The 14,420-nt window shown below is 47.3% G+C and overlaps 1 protein-coding gene across 2 annotated transcripts in view; it reads left to right on the forward strand.

Moving 5' to 3' along the window:
• The first annotated feature begins 2,799 nt into the window (after window positions 1-2,799).
• The window catches only part of KAT2B (lysine acetyltransferase 2B), a 120,691-nt gene continuing 109,070 nt past the window's right edge, over window positions 2,800-14,420 (forward strand). The window contains exon 1 of one of the 2 annotated variants that reach the window (XM_044294495.1): window positions 2,800-3,319. In XM_044294495.1, coding sequence (XP_044150430.1) covers window positions 3,074-3,319 — 246 coding nt within the window. In that variant the 5' untranslated portion in view covers window positions 2,800-3,073. The remainder of the gene's footprint in view (window positions 3,320-14,420) is intronic. The other variant, XM_044294498.1, reaches the window with a different exon arrangement.

A 14,420-nucleotide genomic window follows, 5' to 3' on the forward strand; every position in this document is an offset into this window, starting at 1 on the left:
CAGGACGATCAGTAGTTTTTGACAATACCATTTTGGGGTGTGTATGACTTTTTGATAGCTTTTTATTCAATTTTCTTGAGAGGTAAAGTGATTACAAAACGGCGAATCAGCCATTTTTTTTCCGTTACGCCAATCACCTGTATGGGCTAACTTCTTTTATATTTGAATAGTATGGGCGTTTACGCATTCAGCGATGCCCAAGGTGTTTTTAATTATTTATTTTTTATTTTAGGTAAAGGGGGGGTGATTGGAATTTTAATATTCTTTTTTTATTTTTTAAAAACTTTTTTTTAAACTCTTTGTTAGGTCCCTAAGTGGACCACAACTTGCAATCAACAGACTCTAACTTATACAGAATAATGGAAATTGCTCCATAAGGATACATGCACACGACCGCGCCGTGTTTTGCGGTCTGCAAAACACGGATTCCTCTCGTGTGCGTAATTTGCGGAACTGAACGGACCGCCCATAGTAGAAATGCAAAACGGACAAGAATAGGACATATTGTTGTTTTTTTTTGCTGGGCCATGGATGGCCTTATTCTGTATAGAAATCCCTATATCACAGTTCAATGCTGCCACCTAGTGGCGTGAACTGGGATATACTAATAATGAGCCTGGAAGCTAGCACAGGCTGGGGCTCATTTTTAGAAAAGGGTGCTTTAGGCCTCTTTCACACTTGCGTTGTCCGGATCCGGCGTGTACTCCACTTGCCGGAATTACACGCCGGATCCGGAAAAACGCAAGTGAACTGAAAGCATTTGAAGACGGATCCGTCTTCAAAATGCTTTCAGTGTTACTATGGCAGCCAGAACGCTATTAAAGTCCTGGTTGCCATAGTAGGAGCAGGGAGCGGTATACTTATATGTGTATACCGCCATGTGATCACGTGATCCATTCGCTTGGGGCGCCCTGACGTCACTCTGGAGCGCTCCGGGAGCCGCACAGACGGTAAGTATACTGCTCCCCCGCTCCCCACTACACTTTACCATGGCTGCCGGGACTTTAGCGCCCGGCAGCCATGGTAACCATTCAGAAAAAGCTAAACGGCGGATCCGGCAATGCGCCGAAACGACGTTTAGCTTAAGGCCGGATCCGGATCAATGCCTTTCAATGGGCATTAATTCCGGATCCGGCCTTGCGGCAAGTCTTCAGGATTTTTGGCCGGAGCAAAAAGCGCAGCATGCTGCGGTATTTTCTCTGGCCAAAAAACGTTCCGGTCCGGAACTGAAGACATCCTGATGCACCCTGAACGGATTTCTCTCCATTCAGAATGCATTAGGATAAAACTGATCAGGATTCTTCCGACATAGAGCCCCGACGACGGAACTCTATGCCGGAAGAAAAGAACGCAGGTGTGAAAGAGCCCTTACCCGATCTCTACCGGGGGAAAGAGCGCCTGAACTGGAATCGTGCGCTTCCGGTTTATAACACTCTCAGGTGCCGTGGTGACATTTGAGTGGTTAAATGTCCCAGGTCAGCAGTACCGCAGATCACAGACATTGGCCGCGGTTGCCTGCTATATGAACTGCAAGCACGCGGTTGCTATGGCGCCCACTCTACTCCAGAGCGGGCGCCATCTTTAAAGACCCGACATGTGCCGTACACGTATGGCAGGTGTCAGGATGGGGTTAATGGTCACATGACCAAATGTGTCAAGGACAGAGCTTTCTTTCTGCACAGACACTGGAGCTCTTGGGTGGGTGGAGGGCGCAGATCTGTGTGTGTGTTTTTTTATAGGGTGTAAACCTGTGAGGAGGGGCATGTGCTGTGTTCTGGGGGACATGAGGTGCGGGTCTGTGTTTGGGGGGTCTTATGGGGTGTAAACCTGTGAGGAGGGGGCATATGGTGTGTTCTGGGGGACATGCAGTGCGGGTCTGTGTTTGGGGGGTCTTATGGGGTGTAAACCTGTGAGGAGGGGGCATGTGGTGTGTTCTGGGGGACATGAGGTGCGGGTCTGTGTTTGGGGGCTTTATAGGGTGTAAACCTGTGAGGAGGGGGCATGTGCTATGTTCTGGGGGACATGAGGTGCGGGTCTGTGTTTGGGGGTCTTATGGGGTGTAAACCTGTGAGGAGGGGGCATGTGCTATGTTCTGGGGGACATGAGGTGCGGGTCTGTGTTTGGGGGTCTTATGGGGTGTAAACCTGTGAGGAGGGGGCATGTGCTATGTTCTGGGGGACATGAGGTGCGGGTCTGTGTTTGGGGGGTCTTATGGGGTGTAAACCTGTGAGGAGGGGGGCGTGTGCTGTGTTCTGGGGGACATGAGGTGCGGGTCTGTGTTTGGGGGCTTTATAGGGTGTAAACCTGTGAGGAGGGGGCATATGCTGTGTTCTGGGGCACATGCAGTGCGGGTCTGTGTTTGGGGGGTCTTATGGGGTGTGAATCTGTGAGGGAGGGCCAGAATCCACAGAATGTAACTGTTGCTGGTACACAAGATTTGGGGACCCACTTTTGTTTTTGCCTGGGGCCACATTTTGTGTAAAGCTGTCCCTGGCTCCCTGGGCGTAATTCTGGAACAGCTGTGGGTGTTGCGTTTTTTCAGATGATTTCTAATAGACTTCTCTATAGGAAAACAAGACTGAAAAACATTGTGCGACTAAAAAAACGCATGAAATGTCATGGTGGCATTAAATCATACCCAAACCCCCTTATTCCATAGGACAGCCTGTGGCACTGAACGGCTGAGGGGTATACAGGATATTGGGGTTATAGCGCCCCCTAGTTTAGAATTATCGGCGCATACACCAGGGGCCCCGCCCCCCACACTTTCCCGTGAAGAAGACGGGAATAGTCCGGTCGGCTCCTCCACCAGGGCCACAGACCGAGCTGAGCTCGCGGGGGATCGTTCCACGGAGCAGCGGCCGGCGCGACCTGACAGCAGCCATGGAAGTGGACAGCAGCAGTACTACGGAGGGAGGAAGGAGGAGGAGAGAGGCAGGGGAGGCGGTGATGTGCTCCAGCTGCCTCCCTGCTGGGGGAACGGCTGCAGATCTCGTCACCTCGCCCAGGGATCTGTGCACCGGAGGAGGCTAGGGGGCATTCTTCTCCCCGGGCAGGCTCCAGGGCTCCTGCAATGTCCGAGGCGGCTGCAGACGGAGGCTCGGTGGTGGGCAGTGCGGCACCCCAAGGTTCTCCGGCCGTTGTGGTAGCGGCAGCAGCGGCTACGGTTGCAGCCGGAGGAGCAGCCCGGGGAGCGGAGAGTCCGGTATTGGGAGGTGCTGGAGCCGTACCGCTAAGAATCGCTGCCAAGAAGGGGCAGCACCGCTCAGCTCCACGGGCCAAGAAACTGGAGAAACTCGGAGTGTACTCCGCCTGTAAGGTAACGTGTGAGGAGTGTGTGACACAACACAGGGTGAGAGGAGGAGTGTGACAGTGACAACACAGGGTGAGAGGAGGAGTGTGACAGTGACAACACAGGGTGAGAGGAGGAGTGTGACAGTGACAGCACAGGGTGAGAGGAGGAGTGCGTGACAGTGACAGCACAGGGTGAGAGGAGGAGTGTGACAGTGACAACACAGGGTGAGAGGAGGAGTGTGACAGTGACAACACAGGGTGAGAGGAGGAGTGTGACAGTGACAACACATGGTGAGAGGAGGAGTGTGACAGTGACAACACAGGGTGAGAGGAGGAGTGTGACAGTGACAACACATGGTGAGAGGAGGAGTGTGACAGTGACAACACAGGGTGAGAGGAGCAGTGTGACAGTGACAACACAGGGTGAGAGGAGGAGTGTGACAGTGACAACACAGGGTGAGAGGAGGAGTGTGACAGTGACAACACAGGGTGAGAGGAGGAGTGTGACAGTGACAACACAGGGTGAGAGGAGGAGTGTGACAGTGACAACACAGGGTGAGAGGAGGAGTGTGACAGTGACAACACAGGGTGAGAGGAGGATGTGTGACAGTGACAACACAGGGTGAGAGGAGGAGTGTGACAGTGACAACACAGGGTGAGAGGAGGAGTGTGTGACAGTGACAACACAGGGTGAGAGGAGGAGTGTGTGACAGTGACAACACAGGGTGAGAGGAGGAGTGTGACAGTGACAACACGGGTGAGAGGAGGAGTGTGACAGTGACAACACTAGGTTGAGTAGGAGAGGAGGAGTGTGACAGTGACAACACAGGGTGAGAGGAGGAGTGTGACAGTGACAACACAGGGTGAGAGGAGGAGTGTGACAGTGACAACACAGGGTGAGAGGAGGAGTAGTGACAGTGACAACACAGGGTGAGAGGAGGAGTGTGACAGTGACAACACAGGGTGAGAGGAGGAGTGTGACAGTGACAACACAGGGGAGAGGAGGGTGTGACAGTGAACAACACAGGGTGGAGAGGAGGAGTGTGTGACAGTGACAACACAGGGTGAGAGGAGGAGTGGTGACAGTGGACAACACAGGGTGAGAGGAGGTGCTGTGACAGTGATCAACACAGGGTGAGAGGAGGAGTGTGGACAGTGACAACACAGGGTGAGAGGAGGAGTGTGACAGTGACAACACAGGGGAGAGGAGGAGTGTGACAGTGACAACACAGGGTGAGAGGAGGAGTGTGACAGTGACAACACAGGGTGAGAGGAGGAGTGTGACAGTGACAACACAGGGTGATAGGAGGAGTGTGACAGTGACAACACAGTGGTGATAGGAGGAGTGTGACAGTGACAACACAGGGTGAGAGGAGGAGTGTGACAGTGACAACACAGGGTGAGAGGAGGAGTGCGTGACAGTGACAACACAGGGTGAGAGGAGGAGTGCGTGACAGTGACAACACAGGGTGAGAGGAGAAGTGTGTGACAGTGACAACACAGGGTGAGTGGAGGAGTGTGTGACAGTGACAACACAGGGTGAGAGGAGGAGTGTGTGACAGTGACAACACAGGGTGAGAGGAGGAGTGTGACAGTGACAACACAGGGTGAGAGGAGGAGTGTGACAGTGACAACACAGTGTGAGAGGTGGTGTGTGAAAGTGACAACACAGGGTGAGAGGAGGAGTGTGACAGTGACAACACAGGGTGAGAGGAGGAGTGTGACAGTGACAACACAGGGTGAGAGGAGGAGTGTGACAGTGACAACACAGGGTGAGAGGAGGAGTATGACAGTGACAACACAGGGTGAGATGAGCAGTGCTTGACAGTGACAACACAATATAAAGAGGAGTGTTACACAACACAGTGTGATGAGTGTGTTAGAGTGCCAACACTCTGAGGAGTGAGATTTTCAACTCAGTGACAACAACCTGTGAGGAGGTGTGTGTAGGACTCACAACACGGTTTGAAGAGTGTGTGACCCCGACACCACAGTAGGAGTGTGTGACAGTGGAAACAGTGTACAGGTATTCTGCTTGTAATTTATTGTGTGACAGTGGAAACAGTGTACAGGTATTCTGCTTGTAATTTAATGTACAAAAAGAATTTGCAACATTGACAGTACAGTGTGACAATGACAACAAAGTGTTAGAGGAGAGAAGTGTGACAGGGACAACACAATGTTATGAGTGTGTGACACAGTGTTATAAGGAGTGTGTGACAGTAACATCATAGTGTACTCTGTAAGGTAATCTGTCAGGAGGAGTGTGTGACTGTAAAAAGACAATGTACTCCAACACTAAGGACACCTTTGAGGACTGACAGTGAAAACACTGTGCGCTTAGCTTGTAATTTAATGTGCAAGATGGGAGTGTGACAGTGACAGCACTGTAGGGAGCAGTGTGACATTGACAACACAGTGTAGGTAGGAGCATACGACTGTGATAACACAGTGTTCTCTGTCTTTAAAGTAGTGCATCAGCACAATTCACAGGACACTGTGTGTTGACACAACATTGTACAGTATGATAAAAAAAAAACTCTGGGCACCGACTATTCACACACCATTGTACAGTATAACACGCCAATCCCTGACTGCTGACACAAAGTTCTACTGTAGGATAATACTACATCTGACAGACTGTTGACAAATGATATAGTATAATAACGCACCTGGTACTGACTGCTCACACAATACTATGCAGTATAACAGATCAGTCGCTGACACATTATACATATACAGTATAATAAAAAAAACACCCAACACTGACTACTGACACATTAGCAAAAATAGAAGCAAAGTGAGCCGATGCAGTTGGATCGCGCTGCTGCTGATTCTACACTATAATACATTATACAGTATAATAATACCACACCCAGCACTGACTGCGGACACAGCATTATACAGTATAAGGCCCCTTTCACAGGAACTATACAGATTGTGTCAGGATCTATTCAGGAAAAAACTGACGGTTTTGCAGGCAAGTTCAGTCAGTCGCGATTTGCGATATTGTTCAGCGTTTCAGTATTTTCCACGTGGGTGAAATCAGTTTTGGATACGTTTTTTGTGCGTGTGAAAAAAAACTGAAGAATAACAACCTACATCTCCTAGCAACCATAACTGAAAAACGCATTGCATCTGGACGCAATACATTTTGCAGAAATGATGCGTTAAAAACAACGCTCATGTACACAGATTCGTTGAAATGAATGGGTCAGGATTCAGTCCGGATCCTATGTGTTTTCTTCATGCATTACACCCGGATGAAAAACTTGCTCATGTCAGAGAGCCCTAATGGTAACAAACCTGGCACTGACTGCTGACACATTATACAGTATAATAATAACACACCCGACACTGACTGCTGACACGTTATACAGTAAAATAATAACACATCCGACACTGACTGCTGACGCATCATACAGTATAATAATAACACACCCGGCACTGACTGCTGACGCATCATACAGTATAATAATAACACACCCGGCACTGACTGCTGACACATTATACAGTATAATAATAACACACCCGACACTGACTGCTGACATGTTATACTGTAAAATAATAACACATCTGACACTGACTGCTGACGCATCATACAGTATAATAATAACACACCCGGCACTGACTGCTGACGCATCATACAGTATAATAATAACACACCCGGCACTGACTGCTGACACATTATACAGTATAATAATAACACACCCGACACTGACTGCTGACATGTTATACAGTAAAATAATAACACATCCGACACTGACTGCTGACGCATACAGTGTTATAACACACCCGGCACTGACTGTTGACATGTTATACAGTAAAATAATAACACATCCGACACTGACTGCTGACGCATCATACAGTATAATAATAACACACCCGGCACTGACTGCTGACGCATCATACAGTATAATAATAACACACCCGGCACTGACTGCTGACACGTTATACAGTGTTATAATAACACACCCGGCACTGACTGCTGACACATTATACAGTATAATAATAACACACCCGGCACTGACTGCTGACACATTATACAGTGTATTAATAACACACCCGACACTGACTGCTGACACATTATACAGTATAATAATAACACACCCGGCACTGACTGCTGACACATTATACAGTGTATTAATAACACACCCGGCACTGACTGCTGACACATACAGTGTTATAACAACACACCCGGCACTGACTGCTGACACATTATACAGTGTAATAACGACACACCCGGCACTGACTGCAGACACATTGTACAGTGTAATAACACACCCGGCACTGACTGCTGACAAATTATACAATGTAATAACAACACCCGGCACTGACTGCTGACAAATTATACAATGTAATAACAACACCCGGCACTGACTGCTGACACGTTATACAGTGTAATAATAACACACCCAGCACTGACTGCTGACACGTTATACAGTGTATTATAAACACACCCGGCACTGACTGCTGACACGTTATACAGTGTAATAATAAACACACCCGGCACTGACTGCTGACACGTTATACAGTGTATTATAAACACACCCGGCACTGACTGCTGACACGTTATACAGTGTAATAATAACACACCCGGCACTGACTGCTGACACGTTATACAGTGTATTATAAACACACCCGGCACTGACTGCTGACACGTTATACAGTGTAATAATAACACACCCGGCACTGACTGCTGACACGTTATACAGTGTATTATAAACACACCCGGCACTGACTGCTGACACGTTATACAGTGTAATAATAACACACCCAGCACTGACTGCTGACACGTTATACAGTGTATTATAAACACACCCGGCACTGACTGCTGACACGTTATACAGTGTAATAATAACACACCCGGCACTGACTGCTGACACGTTATACAGTGTAATAATAACACACCCAGCACTGACTGCTGACACGTTATACAGTGTATTATAAACACACCTGGCACTGACTGCTGACACGTTATACAGTGTATTATAAACACACCCGGCACTGACTGCTGACACGTTATACAGTGTAATAATAACACACCCGGCACTGACTGCTGACACGTTATACAGTGTATTATAAACACACCCGGCACTGACTGCTGACACGTTATACAGTGTAATAATAACACACCCGGCACTGACTGCTGACACGTTATACAGTGTATTATAAACACACCTGGCACTGAATGCTGACACGTTATACAGTGTAATAATAACACACCCGGCACTGACTGCTGACACGTTATACAGTGTATTATAAACACACCCGGCACTGACTGCTGACACGTTATACAGTGTATTATAAACACACCCGGCACTGACTGCTGACACGTTATACAGTGTAATAATAACACACCTGGCACTGAATGCTGACACGTTATACAGTGTATTATAAACACACCTGGCACTGAATGCTGACACGTTATACAGTGTAATAATAACACACCCGGCACTGACTGCTGACACGTTATACAGTGTAATAATAACACACCCGGCACTGACTGCTGACACGTTATACAGTGTATTATAAACACACCCGGCACTGACTGCTGACACGTTATACAGTGTAATAATAACACACCCGGCACTGACTGCTGACACGTTATACAGTGTATTATAAACACACCTGGCACTGAATGCTGACACGTTATACAGTGTATTAATAACATGTCCAACGCTGAGCAGAGTAATGGATAAACTGCAGTACTGTTCTACTATTGCCAGTCCATATGCATATATATACAGTACTTTCGATGTAGCTGCATGGCAGCAGTAGTGTCTCGTACAGAAGGTGTTTTTCACAAGGCTCCTGAATATGGTGCCCTTACAAATCATTGCGTGTGACTCGAGACTATATCTTTATGTGTCAGCAGTTTTATATGCAGGGGTACAAAGTTTTGTTCCTGCAGGTGAAATGTGCATGAGGCCTAATACTATCAGAGTACATTTTCCACACTCCTAGATAGGTATTGTGAATATTGCTAATTCTGCAGGTTAATTGAATGGTATCATTTAGGGTCATTTTACCAGGCATTAAGGGTTCGGTGACAAGAAAGTTGTGCGACATTTTTATGTAATTTTTTCAATGATGTCACAATACGACATGCAGCCTGCTGCAATCGCGAGGTGACAGTTGCAAAACATCCAGATATGTTGGATTTTGTGTTGCACGTCACAGATCGCACACAACTTTCACTCCATTGACTTTAATGTACTGTAAGTTGTGCACGAGACTTTTCTGCTACTTGACTGTGTTTTCAGAGAAAAATCTCAGTTGTAAAATAATCGCCTGATTACAAGTTGCAGACATATTTTTGTGTAGCGCGACTTTTCTGCGTCTTGCTGCCATGCAACACATGTCGTCATGTAGCTTAACCCTTAGGGCTGTTTCACACGAGCCGATGCCGTGCATGACATCCGCTCTGTGAATGACAGCCAAGACCCGCTGCAGACTGCAGAAGCACGGAGCAGTAACATGACTGATAATGCTCTGTGCCTCTCTGTGATCTCTTTACTACAAAATCACAATGACAACTTTATCTCAATGTGATTTTGTATTAAAGAGGTCACAGAGAGGTACGGAGCATTATCAATCATGTTACTGCTCCGTGCCTCTGCAGTCTGCATCGGGTCTTGGTTGTCATTCACGGAGCGGATGTCATGCACGGCATCCGCTCGTGTGAAGCAGCCCTTAGGCCCCTTCACACAGGCGTTGCGGGAAAATGTGCGAGTGCGTTACGGGAATACCCGCGATTTTTCTGCGCGAGTGCAAAACATTGTAATGCGTTTTGCACTTGCGTGAAAAAAATCGCGCATGTTTGGTAACCAAACCCGAACTTCTTCACAGAAGTTCGTCCTTGGGATCAGTGTTCTGTAGATTGTATTATTTTCCCTTATAACATGGTTATAAGGGAAAATAATAGCGTTCTGAATACATAATGCAAAGTAAAATAGCGCTGGAGGGGTTAAAAAAAAATTAAAAATGATTTAACTCACCTTAATCCACTTGTTCGCGTAGCCCGGCATCTCTTCTGTCTCCTTTGCTGAACAGGACCTGGGGTGAGCATTAATTACATGAACAGGACCTGTGATGACTTTTTTTTTTAACCCCTCCAGCGCTATTTTACTATGCATTCTGTATTCAGAATGCTATTATTTTCCCTTATAACCATGTTATAAGGGAAAATAATAATGATCGGGTCTCCATCCTGATCGTCTCCTAGCAACCGTGCATGAAAATCGCACCGCATCTGCACTTGCTTGCGGATGCTTGTGATTTTCACGCAACCCCATTCATTTCTATGGGGCCTGCGTTACGTGAAAAACGCACAAAATAGAACATGCTGCGATTTTCATGCAACTCATAAGTGATGCGTGAAAATCACAGCTCATGTGAACACCCCCATAGAAATGAATGGGTCGGTATTCAGTGCGGGTGCAATGCGTTCAACTCACGCATCGCATCCGCGCGGAATACTCGCCCGTGTGAAAGGGGCCTTAGGGACCCTTTCACCGGCATGTTAGGCTACCATCCTGCTTATTAGTGGATATCAGGAGGCTGCTGCTAACATTACATTTTCACCCATTGTGACTGTGGGGGCCCCCATATGCTATTGATGTATTTTTCTGATTGATGTCTTTGATGTATGCCACTGCGCATTCCTCTCCCATAGACTTCCATGTCAAAAAAATGAAACCATGCCGTACTGGGCTATTTCATACAGCTGAAGAAAATGGCGTACTGACGGCAAATGCTGAATGGGCCCTCTTTTAGCCACCAGAAGGTGAATGGGGCCTTTGGGTCCCTTAGGCTGGGTTCACATCTGCATTTCGGCAGTGTTTTCCAGCAGAGGAACAGACTGATGGAATTCATCTGGCCGAAATTCGTCATACATGCCAGAAAGCAGTGGTGCATGGTGGTATCCGGCCGTGCCGGTTACAGTGAACTCCGACAGTCTGTTCCTCCGCAGGAACAGACTGTCGAAATTAAATGCGCAGGTGTAAACCTAGCCATACAAGAGTGCATTGGTTTCTGTGAGGGTACTTTCACCCGTTCACTTGTACGGAAAAACCTGCGTGTAGTACAGTACCAGCAAAGTGTATCAGATTAGTCAGATCTCTTGTACACTTTGCTGATGTTTTCCGTGCAGAAATTCACCCGCCGTGTGGATTTCTCCAGCCTGTCTATTATATTTGTGGTTGCAGCTGCGTATTTAGCTCTTTTCTAATGAATAGTGAGATCAGCGGTAAAACGCATCAAATCCACACCAAATGCACAGACATTTGTGCGGATCTTCTGCACCCGGGTTCAGATTCCCTTAAAGGAGTTATGAAAAATAAATGAAAATCAGACATCGTATAGCACATGACAATCTCTTTCTAACAAAGCTAGAACCAGCCCTGTACCTCACATGGATCCTGAGATCTCCTCATCCCATGTTGTAGGTGGGTCCAAATTGACAGAAGCGAGGGTAACACAAGTCGGCAGGGCGAGCAGTGCCATAGTGCAGCACAAATTACCGTTCCAGCAGACAATTCCTCCTCCTGAGCTGTCCTTCTGTGGTGGTCATCAGTAGTAGGTCATCTGCCATGTTCTGTCCTCCTCCTCTAACTAAGATATGGAGCAGGGGGCTTAGGAGGTGAGAATGTAAGCCAGTCCTTCAACATGCTGCCTAAACTTCCCTTAGTAATGGGGCTTCCAAGTCACCATCTCCAGTGTAGGCCACAGGCCTTTTCTAGCCTGTGTCCCTGTGCCATTTGTACACTGCCTCATATAGTGGCATGTGACCTATGAGGGTGAACAGCAAGGAGCCTCTGCAGTATTTCATTGTATCACTGTCCTGAGGATTCGGTAGGGCACCTGTACAGAAGTCCCTGATGCTTCCAGCATTAGTTATGGCTACTTTCACACCTGCGCTTTCCCTTTCCGCTATTGAGATCCGTCATAGTATCTTAATAGCGGAGGAAAACGCTTCAGTTTTGTCCCCATTCATTGTCAATAGGGACAAAGCTGAACTGCAGGGAACAGAGTTTACCAGAATGCATTCCGTTCCGTTTCATTGCGTTCCCATGACGCACACACAAGCACTGCAAGCAGCGTTTCTGAGTGCGTCCTGGGATGCAGAGCAAGACGGATCCGTCATGACTCAAAATGTAAGTCAATGGTGACGGATCCCTTTTCTCTGAAAACTGATCCGTCCCCTATTGACTTACAATGGTTTTAGAGACGTCATTGCCGTGGTAAAGATAATTCACCCATATCCGTTCATAATGGATCCAGCAAAAACGCAGTTGTGAAAGTAGCCTAACGTTGAGAGCATTAGATGATTGTGGACTCCGCAGCAGAAATTCCTGTGTGGAAATTCCATCGTACCTTCAGGCCATGTTCACACAGTGGATTTTCATGTGGATTTGGCACATTTTACGCACCAAAATAGGCATGGAATACTCTGTTAATTTGCCCAGTGTGAACCGCATCAAAATCTGCACCAAAGACCAATTAAAACAGAAAAAACACTGTATAAAAAAGCAGTGTGGAATTTTGATGCTCATTCTTTGTGTACGGTACCATCAGTATAAGCAGCCTGTGGCCCTGGGTGTACATAGAGCATTCCCGTGTATGTCACTCATTGGCAATAGAAAAATAACGCACTCAGATAGACGTCGGATTTCTGCAAAACTCGGCAGGTATGTAAATGGTGTGGTCTGATTAGACACAGGGTTTTGCCACAAGAAGAAATAAGTGTGCTTCCCTGCTGCTCTATAAAAAGGCTCTCAGAGGCTACCTTTGGGTAGTGTACCTTTTGGTGAGCGATCATTGACTGCTAGACATGCCTCTACGATGCCCAAGACATTATATTCAGTTGACAGACTTTGAGAGGGGTGCATCATTGAATTGGGAGAAGCAAGATGGTTGTCTCAAGCAATTGTCCACCATGTAGGCCATGTAGCTGTTAGGAAGTGTTAGGAGCAGTGGTTACTTGAGGGCCTGCAGACACGGAGAACAGGCTCTGGATAGCCTAGACAGACCACCAGTAAAGAGGATTGCTTGATCTGCTGAAATTACACCCCCTTGTCTCTGCCCAGAGTCATTTCCAGGCAGTTAGAAGATGGAAACTTGGTGTTATGGTGCCGATGACTTGGTCTGTCATTGACAGGTAGCTACTGTTGCCTTTGTTTGCAGTGGTGTAGTGAACCAGAAACCTGGACTGCTACTGCCTGGAACTGTATTGTCTTTACAGACGAATCCGGGTTTTGTTTGGGATCCCACAATGGTCAGGTTCGAGGATGGTGGATAAGTGGTCAGCTATTCCATCTTGCCTTTGCTGTGGAGCGACACACTGCCGCAACTACTAGTGTGGTGACCTGGGGATCCATCACATGTTACAGTCCGCACCCCTGGTACTCAAACGAAGGACACTAACAGCTCAGTGATATGTGCAAGACATCCTGCGGCCACGTGTGTTGCCTCTCGTGGCATGGCTTCCAACTAGCATTTTTCATGAGAATAATGCTCGGCCACACACGGCAAGAGTTTCCCAGTAATGTCTCCGCCAGATTGCAATGCTTCCTTGGCTGCCCGATTGCCAGATTCATGGGACTAGCTGGGACACCAGCTTTGTCAACCTAGGATTGTGAAGGATCTACAGGCCCAGCTGGAACATCTGTGGGCAAATATCCAGCAAAATACCGTAAGAAACCAGTATGCCTCCAAGTCAAGCGTATCTCTCTTGTATCCATGCTACAGGCGGCCCAACAGGGTACTACTAGAGCCTCCATTCAGTTGTACAGTTTCTCCAATAAACTTATCCTTTCTCTCTAATATTGCAATCACTTACATATATCATGCTTACAGTCACACATGGAAAGTTTCATTTGATTTCAACAACCTTTCATTGTTCTCCTACGTTAACCCGTTTTATGCAGAGTTTCTGACCTCCCTACATGCTAAGCATGACTTATATCTTGAAAACCTAGTGCCATTTCTTTTCGTTGTCCCACATTCCCCGCTGAGGTCCCATCCTTTGACACGTTGTGAACATCCTCTACATCCAGAGTATGTCCTGTGTCACAACACCGACTCATTGTTCACGGTTTCCATTAATGCATTGTGTCTGGTCA

The sequence above is a fragment of the Bufo gargarizans genome, chromosome 5 (assembly GCF_014858855.1).
Source record: "Bufo gargarizans isolate SCDJY-AF-19 chromosome 5, ASM1485885v1, whole genome shotgun sequence".
Classification (NCBI taxonomy): domain Eukaryota; kingdom Metazoa; phylum Chordata; class Amphibia; order Anura; family Bufonidae; genus Bufo; species Bufo gargarizans.